At 33.3% G+C, this 18,603-nt stretch overlaps 1 protein-coding gene across 1 annotated transcript in view; it reads left to right on the top strand.

The window, feature by feature from the left end:
* Nucleotides 1–3,946: 3,946 nt before the first annotated feature.
* Nucleotides 3,947–18,603, top strand: part of LOC145296825 (uncharacterized) — a 100,188-nt gene continuing 85,531 nt past the window's right edge. The window contains exon 1 of the mRNA XM_080142931.1: nt 3,947–4,327. Within this exon, the coding sequence (XP_079999057.1) occupies nt 4,183–4,327 (145 nt within the window). The 5' untranslated portion in view covers nt 3,947–4,182. The remainder of the gene's footprint in view (nt 4,328–18,603) is intronic.

Here is an 18,603-nt window from a genome sequence, read left to right as displayed (position 1 = left end):
GGATTGGGGTCGCTGGGAGTCTTGATCTTCTTCTGTCCACAGCCTCTGCTGAGCATATCAGCCCAAACGTTAGATTCGCCCTCCACGTATTCTAATACGAATTTGTAGCACGATATCTCGTCCTGCCATCTTCGTATTTTTGCATTGTTGAATTCTCGTTGGTCAAGATATGTCAGAGATCTGTGGTCAGTGAACACCACGAAGGGACGGTTACGTAGAAAGTAGTCAAATTTCAGTATCGCCCACTTCACTGCATATGCCTCGCGTTCCGTTGTGGACCAGTTTTGCTCTGTTGTATTGAAGGAGTGGGACGCGACTCCGACAATGTTCTTCTTCCCGTTGCTGGACTCTTGCATCAGGATTGCTCCGCATGCGACATCACTGGCATCAGTAGTGAGTGTGAAGGGCATGGAGAAGTCTGGAAATGAGATAACCGGCGGGAAGGATAATCGGTCCTTGATCTTCCTGAATGCTCTGTCTGCATTCTCGGTCCAGTGGAATGGCTTGTTGACCTTGTTGAGCTCGTGTATAGGAGCCATGAGTTTTGAAAACATGCTTGATCTGATCTGTTCATGAAGGCGCGTCTCAAGGAATTGTCTGATCCAAACCAGGCGGCCGATGAGACTTTGGAGTTCCTTTCTTGAGGTTGGGGGTTTCATTTCTCCTATGGCACGAACATATTCGGGGTCGGCCTTGAACCCTTCGCTGTTTATTATGCGGCCGAGAAATTTGGCCTCAGGTGCGAGGAAGGAGCATTTGTCTGGGTTCAGCTTAAGTCCAAACTTTTGGAGGGCCATGAACAGTTGTTCTAGCGCGATGATGTACTCCTTGAATGTCTTAGCATGCACCAGGTTGTCGTCGATGTAAGATGATATGTTGCTGCGTGATGTGACCGTGGCTAAGGCCTCTGCTACGCAACGGGAAAAGATTTGTCCGGCCGAAGTGAGACCAAAGGCCAGGCGTGTGTACTGGTAGCATTTGTCCTTCCATGTGAAGGCTGTTTTGTGCCGGTCCTGCTCATCTATTTCAATCTGCCAATATCCACTACGCAGATCAAGGGATGCAAAATACCTGTTGCCCTTGCCGATTTTGTTGAGCAGGTGATCCATCCTGGGTATTGGGTAGGGGTCCAGGTCGACTAGCACTTTGTTTAGTGTTCTTTTAAAGTTTGCAACAACGCGAATTGACCCATTTTTCTTACGTACAGCGAATACTGGACTGTTGAAACCTTTGGGGTCGCTGCAGGCTTCAATGATGCCTTTGCTTGCCATGCGGCCAATCTCGGCATTGACCTCCTCTTCCAGGGCTTGAGCAATCGGATGTTGTATTTGGCTGCGTGATTGGCCGTTGGTTGGTATCCGAATGGGACGGATGAATGTGCCCTTATCGCCATTCTCAGTACCGATGATGTCGGCATAGCGGATTAATAGGTTGGTGGTGGCCTCTAGTTCATCACGGTTGGGATGGTTTGGTAGTGTGAGTCCTGTGTTGTGTTTTAGCCATGTAAGCTTTTCATCCAAGGTGTGGAGTTCGGGATGGGGTCCGATAGCTAGGTAGTCCTGGATGACCTTGGTCTGGGAGTCGCCTGTGGGACTGTTTGGTGACGACGTCTGCCGTACAATGTTAGCTGTGTGTGTGGAGCCTCCTTGGGCAAGTGTGCGTTTGAACTCCACTTTCGCTTTTTCGTTGTCGACCGTGTACGAGATGAGGGTATCATGGCATAGGATGTTTTGGCCGATCAGGATTGGTGTAGATTGTGCCGTTATTAGGGCGTTTATGCCACAGAATGCGGGTGTGTTTTGGTTGCCGATTACAATGTCGCATGTTAGTTGGCCAAGCGCGGTAATGCTGCCATTGATGCCCCTCACTTTGACGTCCGAGCGTTTTATGTGCTTCTTGGCTTCGTCTGGCAGTTGTGATGCTGGTATGATGCAGGTCGAGCATCCTGAGTCGAGCATCGCGATGTCTGAGAACTTTGTGTCGCCAATGTAAAAGGTGGAGTAGACAAGTGGTGAGTAGTTAGATTGTTCTTGAAAGTTGAAGACGTGATGGCTGATATTGGAGCGGGTCGGGCGGGGCATCACATCTCGTCCTGACCGAAGTGAAAATCCTGGTCCTCTGTCTCCGGCATGTTGTTGCCTGTTGTTGCGACAAGGGCTTGTGTTTGGGTGCGGGGTGGGTGACGGTATCTGCAATTTTGCCTAAAGCAGGATAGGCCTCTGAGGTATCTCTGGCATACAGGGAAACTTACTGTTTGCCTGCGAGCTTCTTGCTGCTGATGTTGACGTTGATCGGTTTTGTTGTGTGCGTCTATCAAGTTCGAGCGCTTGCGTCCACTAGAGTGGGTGTGCATGTTTGTTACATGGTAAGGTTTTCTTTGGCTCAAGTGGTGCTCTTGAGAGAGAAGTGCGGAGTCTTGGGAATTGGTGACATCAGATTTTATGCCGCGATCCAGGTATCGCTGTGCTTCAGCCGCTATACCAGTTGCCGTATAGTGGTTGTCCATTATTCTGACGAGGTGCGGGTAGATGTTTGTGTTCCATGCTTTCACCTTTTCACTCATAAGCATTGCGCCTATGATTGATATGAGTCCGTCAACGGATAGTTCATTGTTTCTGTCCTTTCTGTGTTTTGCCTTGATGTGGACGGCCGCTTCCCTGAGTGTGGTTTCGAGTCGACCGGCAAAATCTGTTAGTTTTTCGCCGTCATGTCGTTCTAAGTCCCAGGCCTTGCTTAGATGTTGGAAGGTGGTCATTTGGCTGCCGTGTGTTGTTAGTAGATACTCCTTCAGGTTGTTGAAGGTGGATGTATCTTGTGCAGAATCCAGCATTTGCTGAAATATACCCTGGTCCAGCATGTCTTTCGCGGCCTTGACAAATTCGCCCTCCAGGCCTGGGTATGTTGTTCCCTCCGGTAAGATGTGTATTGCGTATATTTTGGTGAGCGCTGATATGAATTGGTTTACGTCCTGTCCAGGGCGGAAGGGCTTCTGTTGTCTCATGGCGTCCCGAATTGTTTGTTGGCGCATTAGCATACTGTAGTCGCTGCTTGTGTGGGGGGTGGTAGCTGTTGTTATTGCTGTTGATCTCAGGGCGGTTGTCATGGCATCTATGTCATTTCGGATCTCCTGAAGTGCCTCTTCCGATGGTTGTGTTGAGCCTGTCCTCAGGTTGAATAGCAGATGCTTCTGTTCTTTGATTAGTGTGAATAGTTCTGACCGCGTGAAACCCTCGTAGCTGTCTGTACTCATCTTGCTGAACGCTTTGACACCAGTTGTTATAAAATAACACGAGCGTATGGAAGCAAGGAGAACAAACGAAGTAATTTGGTTTAAACCTTTATTGAGGGTCAATGTGAATAAGTATATATATCCTCAATCAAGGCCGGAACGGTCAGCCGGGCGTCAGGAAGGCCGGAATAGGGATTAGAGAGGTTGGGATCCTGGCTTGGTCAGGTTCGGGTAGGTACAGGGGCCTAGATGCTGGTACGGTCTAAATATTTATGTATGCTTGTTTTGCAACAAATTTTTATCAACAACTAATACATTTCATTTTTATGATTTTGGCCTGGTTAGTTTCCATCATTATTTTGAATGTATTCTTTAGATTTATCTTTTGTCAATTTTATAGATAACTAAATTATTGATATATTTAAAAATTGAACTTCTTTAATTCAACTTTTATGGTCACTATCATGGTTATTATATCATTACCTGTAGTGTTACAAGAAACGATATTTTTACATAATTTTTTTTTTTGTAACTTTTAAAACAATTATTTCCTATTTTATACCTTTTAATGAGCAAAATTGTTTAAAAAGTTATTGTCTCAGAAAATAAATTTTTGATAATTTTTTATGTCAATAAATTTTAATTTATTTAAAGTACAGAAATTGGAGCCATTTTCTAAATTTCTTTCAGAGTTTCTCTGAAAATTTAATTCAGACCGTTATGAGCATCCATACTTATAAAGGGCAAACATACTAATTTCAGTATATTTTCTTTTGTTAACAGTTTCGTAATTAAAGTTAAAGTTATGAGTTTTGTAAATCCTTTAAATTAAGTAAAACTTGAAGTTAATCATTTAAACGTATAAGTTAGGTATAATAGTTAGTATCAGAGAAAGTATAATATTAAACGAGTTTCTTTGAAATCACTCTCCAAGCCTTGATTAGCATATCAACATGGCGAGCACAACTGACGGTTGCTGCCTTAATGATCCAAACTTTGCCGTAATTTGTTCCTTCATTAATAACTTTGGAGATAAATTGTTATTGCCAGATATATCATTTGAAGATTTACAAGAATCTCTTGAGGATACCAAAGCAAGTAAGTACTTGGAAATGGTACAAATATACCATTATCTGAAGATCTTGCACTGTTGTCAATGTCTGGTCTGTGAGTGTTCAGTTGAGCCATAAAGAAGGCTTTCAAATCTTATAGGATTTTATTTCTTTTAAATAGATTATATTCGGATATCAAAGCGCTGCATTTATTTAAAACATTTTTTTAATTCAGTTTAAAAGTGTAATAGTTAAAAAAAAATCTGATTATTATGTTGAAAACTGGATGAAATAATTAAAATGATCATTATTTTTTTTTTTGTCACGCCATTCGCTAGACTTATTGCTACTGCCACTACATCAGGAATTAAAAAGACACTCTTATTGGCGTTGTTGATAAAAATATTTTTTTCTGTTTAAATAAATTTTATATAAGTAATAAAAAATTGAAGAAAAACCTTTCTGGCCTAATTTATCGCACATTTAATGAAATATAGTCGAGTTAATGGGATATTTGTTGATTTGGAAAAGCTGGTTGCTTTTTCGAAATCGGGAATATTGTCGCATTCAAAAATGCAGCGGCTACTATATAGAACATTTTTTTTATTGCTTTTAAAATTGAAACTTTCGTTTCTTAAAACATAAAATCGTCTAATTCGTTTACAATTATTACTATTAATTAACAAAACAAAACACAAAACCTCCTCACTGTCTGCTAATATGGCTAGAAGATAACTGATGCCTGCTTGTTTATTTTTATTGGTGGGTGGCCGCAGCCACCAGCAATCATTAAAAAAAAAAATGTAAAAAAAAAAAAAAAAGTAAAATTGAAAAAAAAAAATTAAATTTTATAAATTATCGATAAAAAATAATTGTATTTATTAATGTGATGCTTTAATTATAAAAATATTTAGGAATTTTATTTTTTTGCTTATTTAAATTTAACTATCTTCTTTTGCAAGTTAGGTTGAATTTATTTGCTGTGCGAACCCGAGTGTGCAACGTTGTAGCCAGTGTCATTCTCCGGCCGACTACACGGATTTACCCCTTTGCAACAAAGCCAAGTTTCAAATTGGAAATCAAGGCCCATAACTCTAGGTTGTTCCGTTTTCAAATTTAAAACCACTTTTAATAATAAAAAATAAAACGCCTTTAATCATTTTCAAATACAAAAATATACAAATGTTAGCGGGTGCGACGACTTATCTTCCGTCCAACTTTCTAATATAATTATTCTTTACAATCATAATATAAATAACAAAGAACAACATACAAAAGACAACACTAACATTGCAACATGTGGAAATTGTGCACTCCTTGCTAAATACAATAATACAGTGTATATGCAGGTCACCTGCATTGCAGGTGTCTGGTTTGTATATATTAAATACACACACACACATAAATTAATAACAACTCTCTTAGGGGTCACAGATTCAGGAGGAGGAGATCATGTCTCTCCCCTTAAATCTACCGTAGGCATTTGAAACTACAATTTTGTAAATAAACCAATCTGTTCATTTTTTTTAATCGAAGATCAGAGAATTATCCAAAAGGTATGTGAGTTCTCTACTTTTTAGCAGAATTTCACTTTTTGTTTTATCCAGAAAAAGAGGAACTCTGCTTAAATCATTAGAATCTCGCATAGTTCTTCGAATTTTGTTTGAAATCCGTTTTATTTGTTTATTTTTTTTTAATAAAAAAAAAAAAATCCGATTTCTGCCAAACCACTAGTTTTACCTCATTATTTTCCGTCGCTATTAGACTGGGTTTTATTTTTCTTCCCGTCGTTTGCTTTATCTTTCTTTCTCCTTTTCTGTTTTTTCATTTTGCCTTCCTTTGCCTTCTTGTTCTCGCCAATAACAGTTCTCTCTGAAAATGTTAATTTTTGCTCTAAAGACCAAGAGTTCAAATGATTCATAATAAGTAAAGGAGTCAGACGTCTTTTGTTTTATCAAATTCCCTCTATATTAAAAAAACAAAAATTAAGAAAAGTCTGTATTGTTGTATGTACACCCATGACGAAGTGAAAATATTATATTCCAAAAATCATGTAAATTGATCAAGTTTTTTTTTTATAAAGAAAATCATTTTTAAGTGATTAATGAGAATTCGTAGCCATTATATTATAAATCTAGTTAGTATGAATTATTGCTGAGTTATCTCCCTTTGTTTCTCGACATTTTTTCAAAATGGCGGATGAGTGTCAGTCACTTCTGGGATTATCATAATATTTAATTTTCATATTTAAAAATAAAACTTCTTGATTAATTTATGTGATTTGTGGAGTAGATTTTCGTTTTACCATGGGTATGTACAGTGCACAGATTTTTCTTTATTTTTGTTTTTTAATGTAGAATTCTAGAACCCGAATGACTTCCTGTTTCCTTCACAGCACATATGCACTCAGTGTCTTTCACATAATTTTGACTTTCATAGTTTAAACTGATTGGAGTTGTTTATAAAAATGTAAAAATAATTGAAATGAGCAGAACTTGTTGATTAGAACAGGGGTCTCTAATGATTGACTCCAGGCTAAATCCGACCCGTCAAAGTTTTTAATCCAGCCCGTCTAGCTCTTATGGAAAACATAAAACTATTCAGGAAAAAATTTTTTAAAAATAACAATGCATGAAAATAGTCTTTTTTTTGTTTGGTTGAGAAAATGATTAAAAGAATGGGGTTTTGGAGAACCAGTTTCACTGAAAAGCAAAGCTAATGAGCAAAAATGTATATATCTAGCAATACACATGGACGATAAAACGCCTTGGATAATTACAGATTTCAAGGGTGTTCTGCTAAAATCGTCATATTTTAAAAACCAAAGACTTTAAGTCATCAAAATACCGCCGTTTTGTTCTGAAATGAATATACTTTCAAATGAATTAATAAATAATAATGTACATTATATATTTTTAAAGTTTTAAGCAAATAAAGTGGTAAAAATGTGAACATCATAAAACAGCATTTACGGTAAAGACCTCCCTTCCCTCCGATTTGTAAATGCTCGTACCGCGTTTGTATTAAAAATATTGTCGTGAAATTTGGAAACTAACCAGAAGAGATGCCACTTTTAATAGTTTGGCATGTCCAAAATACTTTTGACCACCTGTTTTTTGTTGTGTTAAAAAAATATTTCAACATGACAAGTATTGAAAATTTTGAAAAAAGAAATTTCGTCAGATATTCACTGTTTAATAAAACAATCTTTTTACTGTTTTTACTCATTAAAAGTATAATTGTATGTTGTTTTCTCTTGTGGTAGCTAGCAATTTAAAATCATGATACCCGAAAAAAAAAATTGTTTTGAGTTGTCTTATAGTGTTAGTAATAGCATCCTCATCATCTAGTCTATATTCCAAATTTCAAAATGTTGTCCATCTTACCATTTATTTCTTTAAGTATGTTGAAATGTTCGATTCTTGACAACCCCTGTTTTGTAGTGCAGAATCATTCATGTAATTACAAAATCTGAAAATCAGAAGAGAAGTTGCAATTGTTTTCTTCTATTTATGCAACTTCTCTTCTGATGTTTGGATTTTGTAATCATGTCTATAATCCTTTATTTTCTTTTAAAGTTGATAAGTTCCTTTTTTTCTGATGAGTAAGTGTGGAATAAATTTAAAAATTGACATAATTACATGAATGATCCTGCTCCACAAAACAAGTGTTAATAATTGAACACTTCGACATACTTAAAGAAATAAACGGTAAGATGAGCAACATCTTGAAATTTGGAATATAGATTTTTTGTCATGTATTTGTATATGCTCTGTAGTTATATCGAGTTTCATAAATTAAAGGATTCGTAAAAATAAAAGGTGAAATATAATTGAATAAGCATATTTTCTTATATGTATATATACAGGGCTCTACATTGCGGGTGGAACAGTTGCATTTGATTTTTCAAAGTGGCGACTAAAAATAATGAAACGCTTATCTTTTGACGATTGTATTTCTTTCCCTGACAAATCTTCCAAAGCTCACTACTGAGGGAAAAATATCTTTTCAATTTTTTTTTTTATAAAACGAACAAAGTTAAATTATTTCAACAATAAAAGTTTAATAGAATAATATACTTTTTTTTTTTTTTAACGAAGGCTGTTTAAAAAAAATATCTGAAGAAATTGGAATGTTTGTACCTTCAAGTATCAACATGAAATTTGTTGTATATTTAGAATCACATTTATTAATAAAAAAAACACAGAAAGATCTTTATTATGTACATACTCGTCACAGAATGAAGATGTCATATTCTAAAAATCATGTGGTTTGGGCTAGTAACTTTTCTATTTGGCTAGTAAACGAAAATTTAGCTGTCAAAGGTCAACTAAAGATAAATTTGTCTGTAGAGTCCTGATATATATATATGTATACACACACACTGCTGATGAAAAATTTAAGACCACTTAAAAATCTTTTTTTTTAAGAGTAGATTTTAAACTCTTCAGACTTAAGGTTACCAATACTACAATCAAAAAGGTTATGGAAACAAAAAGCTACATTCTAAAGATTTATTTTTAAAATTTACATTTTTATTAAATTAGGCTTTTTACACATGATCAGAATTATAAGACCAGAGACAAAAATTCTATTAAATTGTACAAAAAATGTATGAAAAGTGTATGAAAACATTCAACAATAAAACTTAATAATGAGTTCTACATCCACAGCTTTTGATGACTTAAAAAATTCTTTGGGGCATGCTAGAAATAAAGGTTTCCATTCAGGTGCAGGGGATCCTGCTCCAGTTTCCGAAGATGGTTTGACAAAGTTCATTTTTTTGTTGAATATAGTTTGCCATTTCGATAAACTTCTCTTGTCATCCATCCCCAAACATTTTCAATTGGGTTCAAGTCCGGTGAGTATGCAGGATGTCTCAAGAAATGGACTCCATTTTCTTGTAGAAAGCTCGAGGTCCGTCTTGCAATCTGGATTGCAGCATTATTCTGTTGGAATAACCATCTATCCCCACACAAATGATGGCCCTCTATCATCAAAGATGCTTTTTGTAGCATGCTAACATAACAAGCTGCTGTCTGATGACCCTGCACCACCTGGAGCTCCATTGTCCCTCTGTAAGAAAAGGCACCCCATACCATTATGGACCCTCCTTCACTATGACGTGTGGAAAAAATTTCAAGGGGCATGTTTTTGTCATACCAATATTGCTGGAAGCCATTAGGACCATCAAAATTGAATTTTTTCTCATCAGAAAACGGGACTTTCTTTCACTTCTCAGTGTCCCAGCTTTGGTATTCACGACCAAATCTTAAGCGATCCACTTTGTGATGTGGAAGCAATCAAGGAATTTGTTTACGCCTTTTATTTACCATGCCTTTTTGTTGTAAGTGTCGTTTGATGGTTATTGGACTGCAATCAGCATCTGTAACTGCCTTAATTTGACTAGAAGGTCCTCTGTCATTCATAACAATCCGTCTGATTCTCCAACTCAATGCAGGAGAAATTTTTTTTTTGGGGGGGGGGGCTACCAAAGGATTGTGCTTTTCCATAACTCTCAGTGTGCTTTTAGAAAGTTGAAAATTGCAGTTTTACTGCGATTTACTTTAGCTGCTATCGCTCGCTGTGACAAACATTGCTTATGGAATCCTAGAATTCGAGTACTCAACTTCAATTAGTTTTCTTGCTTTAGGCATGGTAACACCTTTACACAGTGATTGCTAATCTCTAGCTGAACTAAAAACATTAGAATTATCATAAATTTAACAATTTATACCCTTGGTCTTATAATTTTGATCATATGTAAAACTCCTAATTTAATAAAAATGCAAATTTTTAAATAAAATTTTTGGAATGTACCTTTTTGTTTCCATAACCTTTTAGATTATAATATTAGTAACCTTAAGTCGGAATAATTTAAAATCTATCCTTAAAAAAGGTTTCTTTTTAAAAAATTTTAAGTGGTCTTAAATTTTTGATCAGCAGTGTATATATTGATTGAGTTCAGATATATTACTAACATAAACTAAAAACCAATATTTCTTCAAAAGTACTCAATATAATTATACAAACAGTCAGAAGTTTACACGGATCAACTAATGTTTCTACATTCTTTATGTATCATCAAGACTCCAGATGTACTTGGTCGTCAAAAAGCAAAACAAACCCCTCTCAAAATTCCAATGAAGAGTCAATGGAGAACAATCTCCTTTCCATCTCCTTTGCTAATTAAATGCTGTCACTCTCCCATGGTCAACTGTATACAACTAAGGTTTGCTTAATTTAGTTGTGCACTCCCCCTTCTTTTCTAGACATCAGCATCCTACTGACCGGCTAAAGAGTAATTTTAGACTCACATTTTTTGTTTTAGTCACTGAGAAAACATAGATGATAATAAAAAGTAAAGAAGTATTTATTTATCAGTGGGGAAATCAATCAGACAGCATACAATGAAATGAACAAAATATATATATTCGTGTTGGGACAATTAATCGGAATCGGGAATCAGAAAAATCAGAATTTTTGGGGGTATTGGAATCGGGGGGGGGGGGAATTTTGAGCCTATTTTCTGATGCCAAAACTAATTCCTTAAATTATCTTTTTTTATTTGATTTTGGTTTATCGTCCACTGCTTGTATTAATAATAAAATAATAAATATTTATTCATTTAAACTTCCAGTAAAACTAAAATCTCTAGATCACCCCATCACAAGTCGGTTTTTACTAGTGTTGGGACGATTTCTAATTTTTATACGATTCCGATTCCGATTCCAGGAAAATATTGATTAACGATTCCGATACCAAGTACGATTCCGATTCCGATTCCTAGGGAATTATTGTTTTGAAATATACCAGGTAGTTTTATGCTTATGGTCGGGTAGTTCCCAAATATGTTCTCTAACTTTGGAAGAGATATTTTATGCCTACACAGTCGTGTTTTGGTTTAAATAAAATTATTATATAGTAAACTAAACGGAAAAATTAGCAAAATTTATTTTAGAGAAAATTTATTTTACTTAATTGGAATACAGAAAAAAAAACAAAGAAAATAGAATTAATCCTTCAGAGCAAAAACAAATAAAATAGAATTTATATAACAGAACAAAAACAAGAAAATTAGAGAATAAATTAACACAATTCATTATTTTGGTCCTCATAATTAACAGATTTAATGAATTAAATAAAAAAAATATTGCGGAAGAGAAAGAAAATATATACTAATTAAATATAAAAAAAGATAAATATTTAATTTAATAATTTATAAATGAACGTGCATAATTCACAAAGTGTAGTTAACACCTATTGTTTTTTCTTACTTTTTCATTGCTTTTACACGTTGTTTCTAACGTGAAGAATAAGTTTAGCCAAACTAATTTTGAAATAGGGTATATCAAAGGAACACATATAAAAACGATACCACTATAAAAACAAATGAAATACTAGATAAAATTGAGCAAAAATAATTACCAAAATTACAGAAAAAGATAAAAGAAAAACAAAACAAAACATGGTGAAGTTTGTTGAGTGAAATGAATTATTGAAAGAAAATTAATTGAACTAATAGAAATGTTAAAAAAAAAATGTCACATTTCAATATTTTTTTAATAATTAAATTCTCAGGGTTGTCGAAATTAAAACTTAAGTGATTTTTTTTTAGACTTCTTTCGAAGCTTGTTACCTTGAAAAATACATTTTAAACCCTGTTTTTTTAAATAAATTGAAAATAAAACGCAAAAAAATTTAATTGATAATTGAAACTTTAAAAACATATTAAACATTGAAAAATTACTTATCTCACAAATTAACGTCCAATAAAGTAGATCCAGTCTTCATACAGGAATTCGGTTATCCCAAACCTTAAAAATTAAATTATTTTTTATTTTTTTTTTTTTTTTGAGAGAGAGTTCTTTAAAATCGCCGGGGAATGCCGCCTTAAATTTTAAAGAAGTAAATTTTAGGAGTTTAGTGCCTTTCAAAGACGATTATCATAATTTATTATCATCATTTAATTTCCTTTTTTCCTCTCCCCCCCCCCCACACCTTTCCACGTGGTTCAGTAGTTAACCAGTGCTCCTGTTGCTGTCAGTCATCTATCTTTTAATTTCTAGTTAAAAGAATTTTTCATGAAATAGAATCAGCATTTAAAATTTTTTTTTTTTAGTTGTATATATTGAATTTACTCTTTGAAGTGTAGGAGGGTTAAAAAAATTGGTGACACCTAGATGGTGACTTAGGCAAAAAAAAAAAAAAGACACTGCGATTTCGACCCTCACTAATAAAACTGCTCTGAGTGACTAGTTGGTAATTTTGCTAAGTCGTGGACCAAAGAGTTAAAAAAAGATTTCAAGAAATTCAACGAATTTTCATTTGGTCCAAATTTCAAAATTTTGCGAAATAATACGTGATCAATTTCATTTTAGAGATATTTCTTTCAAAAGCCTTCTTTGAAAAAAAGAAAAAAAAGTATATTGTTCTATTAAACCTTTTACTGTTTAAATAATTTGACTTTGCTCGTTTTATTTTAAGAAAATATAAGTTGAAAAAGCATTTTCATTCAGTATTAGAAGATTTGTTAGTAAAAAAAAAACAGTCACCAAAAAGATAAGCGTATTTTTTTTAATTTTTACTCGCAATATAGAGCCCTGCATACTTCTTTTCAAGTTAACTCTTTTGTAGTTTTGATTACAATAGATCTGAATGAATGAATCTTGTAAGGGAGGGGGCACTAAGCATTGCCCTGTTAGTAATGAATTTCTTTGGTTTCTTTTTATAGCATGCTACATTTCTCTCTTGCGGTTAGAAATATCAGGACATTTTTTCCTTTTTTTCAACATCAGATTAAAAGAATCGTAATGAAGGAATCGGAAAATTAAGGTATTTTTTAACGATGCGATTCCGATTCCGATACCTCCCAAAATACACGATTCTTACGATTAACGATTCCGATTCCGATTAATCGTCCCACCACTAGTTTTTACATTTGAGAAAATTAAAAACACATTTAAGATGTGTTTTTATGGTAATCGGGACAAAATAACACTTTAAATATTTAGCGATTTATAAAGAATCGGAATCTGGAATTTAGTATGAAATCAGTAATTGTATTGGAATTAGGAAAAATATTGGAATCGTCCTACCACTAATATATATATATATACATATATATACATATATATTTAGTTTTTTTTTGTTTAAATTTTATTCAGAAAAACAAATTTTCAGAGTAGAAATTTATTGCTTGAATAAAGAATACAGTTCAGATTTTTTCCCTAACCCATGAATTTTTGATGTAGGCTCAGAAAGAGAAATTTCAACAAAAAACTATAACTTCCATTTGCTCTGTCAATTATATTGGGCTTTTCTCTTTTTGGCTGGAATTGTCTTTTATAATATTACCTCCAAAAAAAAAAATGTTCTTTAAGACTTGATACCACACGATTAATTAATCTGTGTTCTTATTCACCTCAGGATTCTGATATCACACGGAAATGCAACTTTGACTGTTCATATCAATTTCATTTCAATAGCTAATGTATTTAATCTTCTTGGTATGATTCATAACACATTAGAGATCAAGATAATTTTTTCTTTTAATTATAAATTGATAAAACCACTCAATTGTGGACCATGTAAAAGCAGTCGAACAGATAATTTGGTAAAAAGGGCAAAAAAGCATTAAAAAAATGAGTCAAAAGTATACGTTACTGAAATTGCTATAAAAATGTAACCATTGGAGGTAGAAGCTTAAAACTTTGCAACTTTACTAATTTTTGGGTGAGGAATTAAAAAAAGATGTTTGCCTTGTTTCTAATAACAAAACTTTTTGCCACAGAAATATTTTTACTTTGGGGAATTTAAACTTGCCAAAAAAAAGAACCGACAACAATAAGATTTAGAAAATTGTTATACAAAAAATCAGAAGTCTGTTTTTTTTTTTTTTTTTTTTTTTTTCAAGCATTGAAAAACTTTCAACTTAAAAGACGAGTAAACAAGATATTTTATAGGCAGAGGTCTTACTACAATTCCTTTCCTAATAGATTTTCACTCTCAATTCTTTTATAAGCTTCTGCTATGGTAGATATATCGAGAACACTCCAAATCCTACCATCACTTGAAACTGGCATTACCTCAAAAGCCCATCTATAAAACAAATGCTAACTCTACTTGTGCAATGTCATCTGATAAAGGCCATCGAAAAAAATCTTTTCTATCTTTGGTTTGCGATAAAAATTTTATTACAGTGCTGGATGCAGATAAAACCTCAATGACTTGGCCAATGTAAAAGTTGGTGTCATAGTAGGCAGCAACCCATTGTCCTTGATGCTCATAACTGAAGATATCCTGAGATGGTTCTTCATCACAACTGCAGGAGTTATCTGAATGTTCAGCAGATTCACGAAGGGACTTTTTTTGTTGCTTTGGGAGTGGAAATGAATTAACTTGATTTCCTCTCAAGTAGTCAGAGAAAGCAGCTTCCAGTTGAACTTTATTTCCACTGGTGTTGATTTTGACACCTAACACAACCTTGAGATATATCAGTTCAAGTTTATCAAAACACCTGATAGAACATCTAGGTCTCGGGGGTACTTCTACAGTTTATCGCTGAAAATGGAAACACCATTTTTTTTTTTTTTTGTGCACCTGTCGTTTCCGAAATTCACACCGTTTTTGAGAGAAATATCTCCTCTTTAATCTTAAATTTTTTTAATTTAATTTCTTTCATATTTCTTTCACTGAAGTTTTCAAGTTGGATTTTTTTTGTGAAAAACAACTTAAAACCCTTTTTTAAGCTCACCATATTGATAAGTGATCTTTTTTTCTGTAAAATGGTACTATTTTTTTATACCTAGAGACTCACAATATCGCGTGCACCAAATTTGAAAAACACCAACATTTTTTTTGTGTAAAAAAAAAAAAATTTAAAAAAAAATAAAAAAATAAAGCCGCGTTCACCAAAATTAGTGGCATAACTTGAAGTAACATGGATAAAAAACTATTAAAGACACAAGAAAAAGAATTATATATCTATAAAGCAAAAAGATTAAATTTTATTTAAATCAAAACTTTATCAAAATAACCCAAAAAATATATGAGATATCGCAAATTAAAGTTACGGGAAATTTAACTTTATTTATCAGTTTTCGTATCCTAAACTAGGCTAGTTTGGGATACCTAATATATATATATATATATATATATATATATATACACACACACATAGATTTAACGCAGAAAAATTATACATAAATATGTACATGCACACATATACCTACACATAAAAAAAAAATATATTTCAACACTTACATACGTGCCTTTATTTACGCATTACTTATTTATACATATATAAATAGTTCATATAAGTAAATACATATCCTCATACCTCACAGCTCATTTTAAAAATGTTTTAGGGCCAACTCAGGACTAACTTACAATCTTCTATGGGGAAAAGGTGCAGTCTGTATCTATGAAAATAATTAGTTTAGTATAAAGAACTGAAATAGAATTTCCCAAACATTTCTAATTTGTGCATATACACACATGCATACTCCTAAGGCATATGTGCATAGCCAACCATGCAAAATGTCCCAACTACGTGCACAACTGCAAAAAGATGTTTGCCAGTGCAATGTTAAAGTGACAAAAAATTGAGATAATCACAACCGACACGAGGATATCTGGAGAAAAGCAGAGAGTCAACTGTATTGATACACATTAAACAAGTAGAACATTGGCATACATACACGCACCCACACATATACGTAAGTAATACACAATGCGCAAGTAGATATGACTCGATACAGATATCTCCATACACACACCTACACATATACAGTCACATAGTTGTAAAAACGTAGACCCACATACATACATACATACATACATACATACATACATACATACATACGCAAAATTGTATACAGGCATACATATACATACATACAACCAAATACATATATCCACAAATACACAAGCACGTAAATTCATCTACAGTAGATATATATATCTAAACATGTTATCGCATTGCCAAGGTATAACTATAAGAAAGACATTTCATGTAACGGATATTGTTACGATCACACACACTAAATCAAATATTCAAAGTGCTTAACAGTTCAATTACATATCCTTATATTTGTTAATGCTAGAGTTATTATTAGGATCTGAGATATGTATTATTTGTAAGCTTGGCCACTGTTATTTTAATGTTTGTTATATCTTTAATTATCATAATTGTACCTATCCTTTATTATTACTAGCACTATTTAGGGGTTTAGATAATTCTTTCTGGAACTATATCCAGGGATGGCATTATTTCCTAGGAAGATTATTAGTTGTTACTGGGATATTTTGGTGGGTTCACCAGGTTATTTCCAAATTTATCAAGAGTGAAACATTTGAAATGCCTACAGTAAATACCTATTTCATCTCTTTGGTTAAGTAATTTATCTTTGTTTAGGAATGTAATTATAGCTACTTTCTTATTAAGGTAAAGAAGACAAATGGGGTTGTGCAGTGTTGGGGTTGCAGCTATCTTTAGGATGCTCCATCTTACTATGGGTACTAGGTTTTGTTTTTTTCTCTTTAGGGATAGTACATGATTGGATAGTGAGGTTCCTACACACCTATCTGGGTTAGTAAATGATATTTTATTGTCTATATATCTTGCTTTAAATGTAGTTGAAGTCCTGCCTATGTAATCAGGGTTTTTTTTTTTCTTGGAAAACAGTACTTATATAGACTGCACTTTTAGCTAAACATTTTCCTTGTAATGAGCATTCATTCTTATTTCTACAGTTACACTCTTTTCTGTTATTATTGCTATTTTGTGTATTAATAGTTCTATTGTGATTTAATATTTTCATACTATGGCTCTTAATTTCTTTTCCCAGATTGTTTGTTAGTTAAGTTTCACAGTGTTTTTGATAAAAAAATTATGTAGTGTGTTATTTATCAAGAAGTACTAGTTAAAAAAATTAAGGAATAAATGGCCGATTTTTTTTTTGTACGAGCAGAATGAATGGGGGCATATACCAGATTATTCTTTGGCTTCTATTTTTTCTTCTGTTATTACTATTGTAATACGCAATTTTTTTTTCCATAACTACTATATTTTAAGGCATTGTTGTATGTGTGGCTATTATTGTTGAAAATTTTCCCAGTGGAGGAATTATTGCTAATTCTATTGCTGATAGAAATTGGGATATGTTTAATAATAGAATCAGAATGGCTTGATTTAGAGTTTATGTGTAATGGGTTGTAGTTTGCTTTCATGAATGGCTAATAAATGTCATTATTTAGGTTAAATATAACGTCTAAAAAGTTACTAAATTTAATTTCTGCTGATATATCAACTTTAAACCTAATTTTTTCATAATTTTGTGTATGTCTTTTTTTTTTTTTTTTTTTAATCTTTTCAGCCGTAGAGTTGGTGGTATTTCACAATATAGTTAGGTCATCATCGCTATATAATCTTATATCCTTAATGTTAATTACTCCTGATTTGGTTAGTTTATATAAAATGAACATGAACTATATCAACATCAAATGTGTTTGTAGAATCTTTTGTTCATTCATTGCTCTTTTTTACAAATCAACACTGTTTTACTGCACTTGTAGAGTTTGTCCTTCTTAGCACTGGTAATATCTGTATGCAGTGTAGAAAAATCCAAAGCTTTGTGAAAAAGATCCCCTTCTATAGAAGGGAAATAATCCACTGTCAAATTGAATAAAGGCACAGTGAGTCCTTATCTTCAATTTCATTGAACCAGTTTCTTATTCTGGTGGTATTTATCCACTGGTTTAGAAACAGCTTTGATGGCTTTATTAATCCTTTCTAGTATAGTTTTACTGATTTTTTACCAATTTCTGGCCCAATTAGGTTGATCAATCTTGTTGTAGGCTTGTTTAAGAAGTCTGGTTTATGATCCAGTTGGTAAGTATCTTTTGGTTTTAACCCTGAATATACCCGGTTACTAATCCGTAATTTATCTGCTATATTCATACTTTCTATGTTTATTTTCTCAATGTTTTGGAGCTTTGCTTTTTGGTAGTTTTTTGTTACATTTTCATTCATCAATTTGTTGTAATTGTCTTTATCCATCCTGTAAAAAATTCTTGTTTTATCCGCCTTAATAAACAATTTATCCAAGTGTCTGATATCTTTAAATATTTTTTTAGCTGTCTCTAGAAGTCTGTGGTATTTCTGTACAATTTCAAACTGTTCACAATGTTAAATAGATTGTTCATCAGTTCAAGCACAGAAGCTGTTTTGAGGTTCTTAAATCCACGTTTCCCTAGATGCAATGTCGTCTTTGTTGCAAAGAAATTTTTTGGCTTTCCACCTCATTCTTCTGATGAGTT

The sequence above is a fragment of the Euprymna scolopes genome, chromosome 17 (genome assembly GCF_053919585.1).
Source record: "Euprymna scolopes isolate OS-2025 chromosome 17, ASM5391958v1, whole genome shotgun sequence".
Taxonomy (NCBI): Eukaryota; Metazoa; Mollusca; class Cephalopoda; order Sepiida; family Sepiolidae; genus Euprymna; species Euprymna scolopes.
Note: the sequence above shows the minus strand (reverse complement) of the source record. Positions and strands in the feature narration are given on the sequence as shown.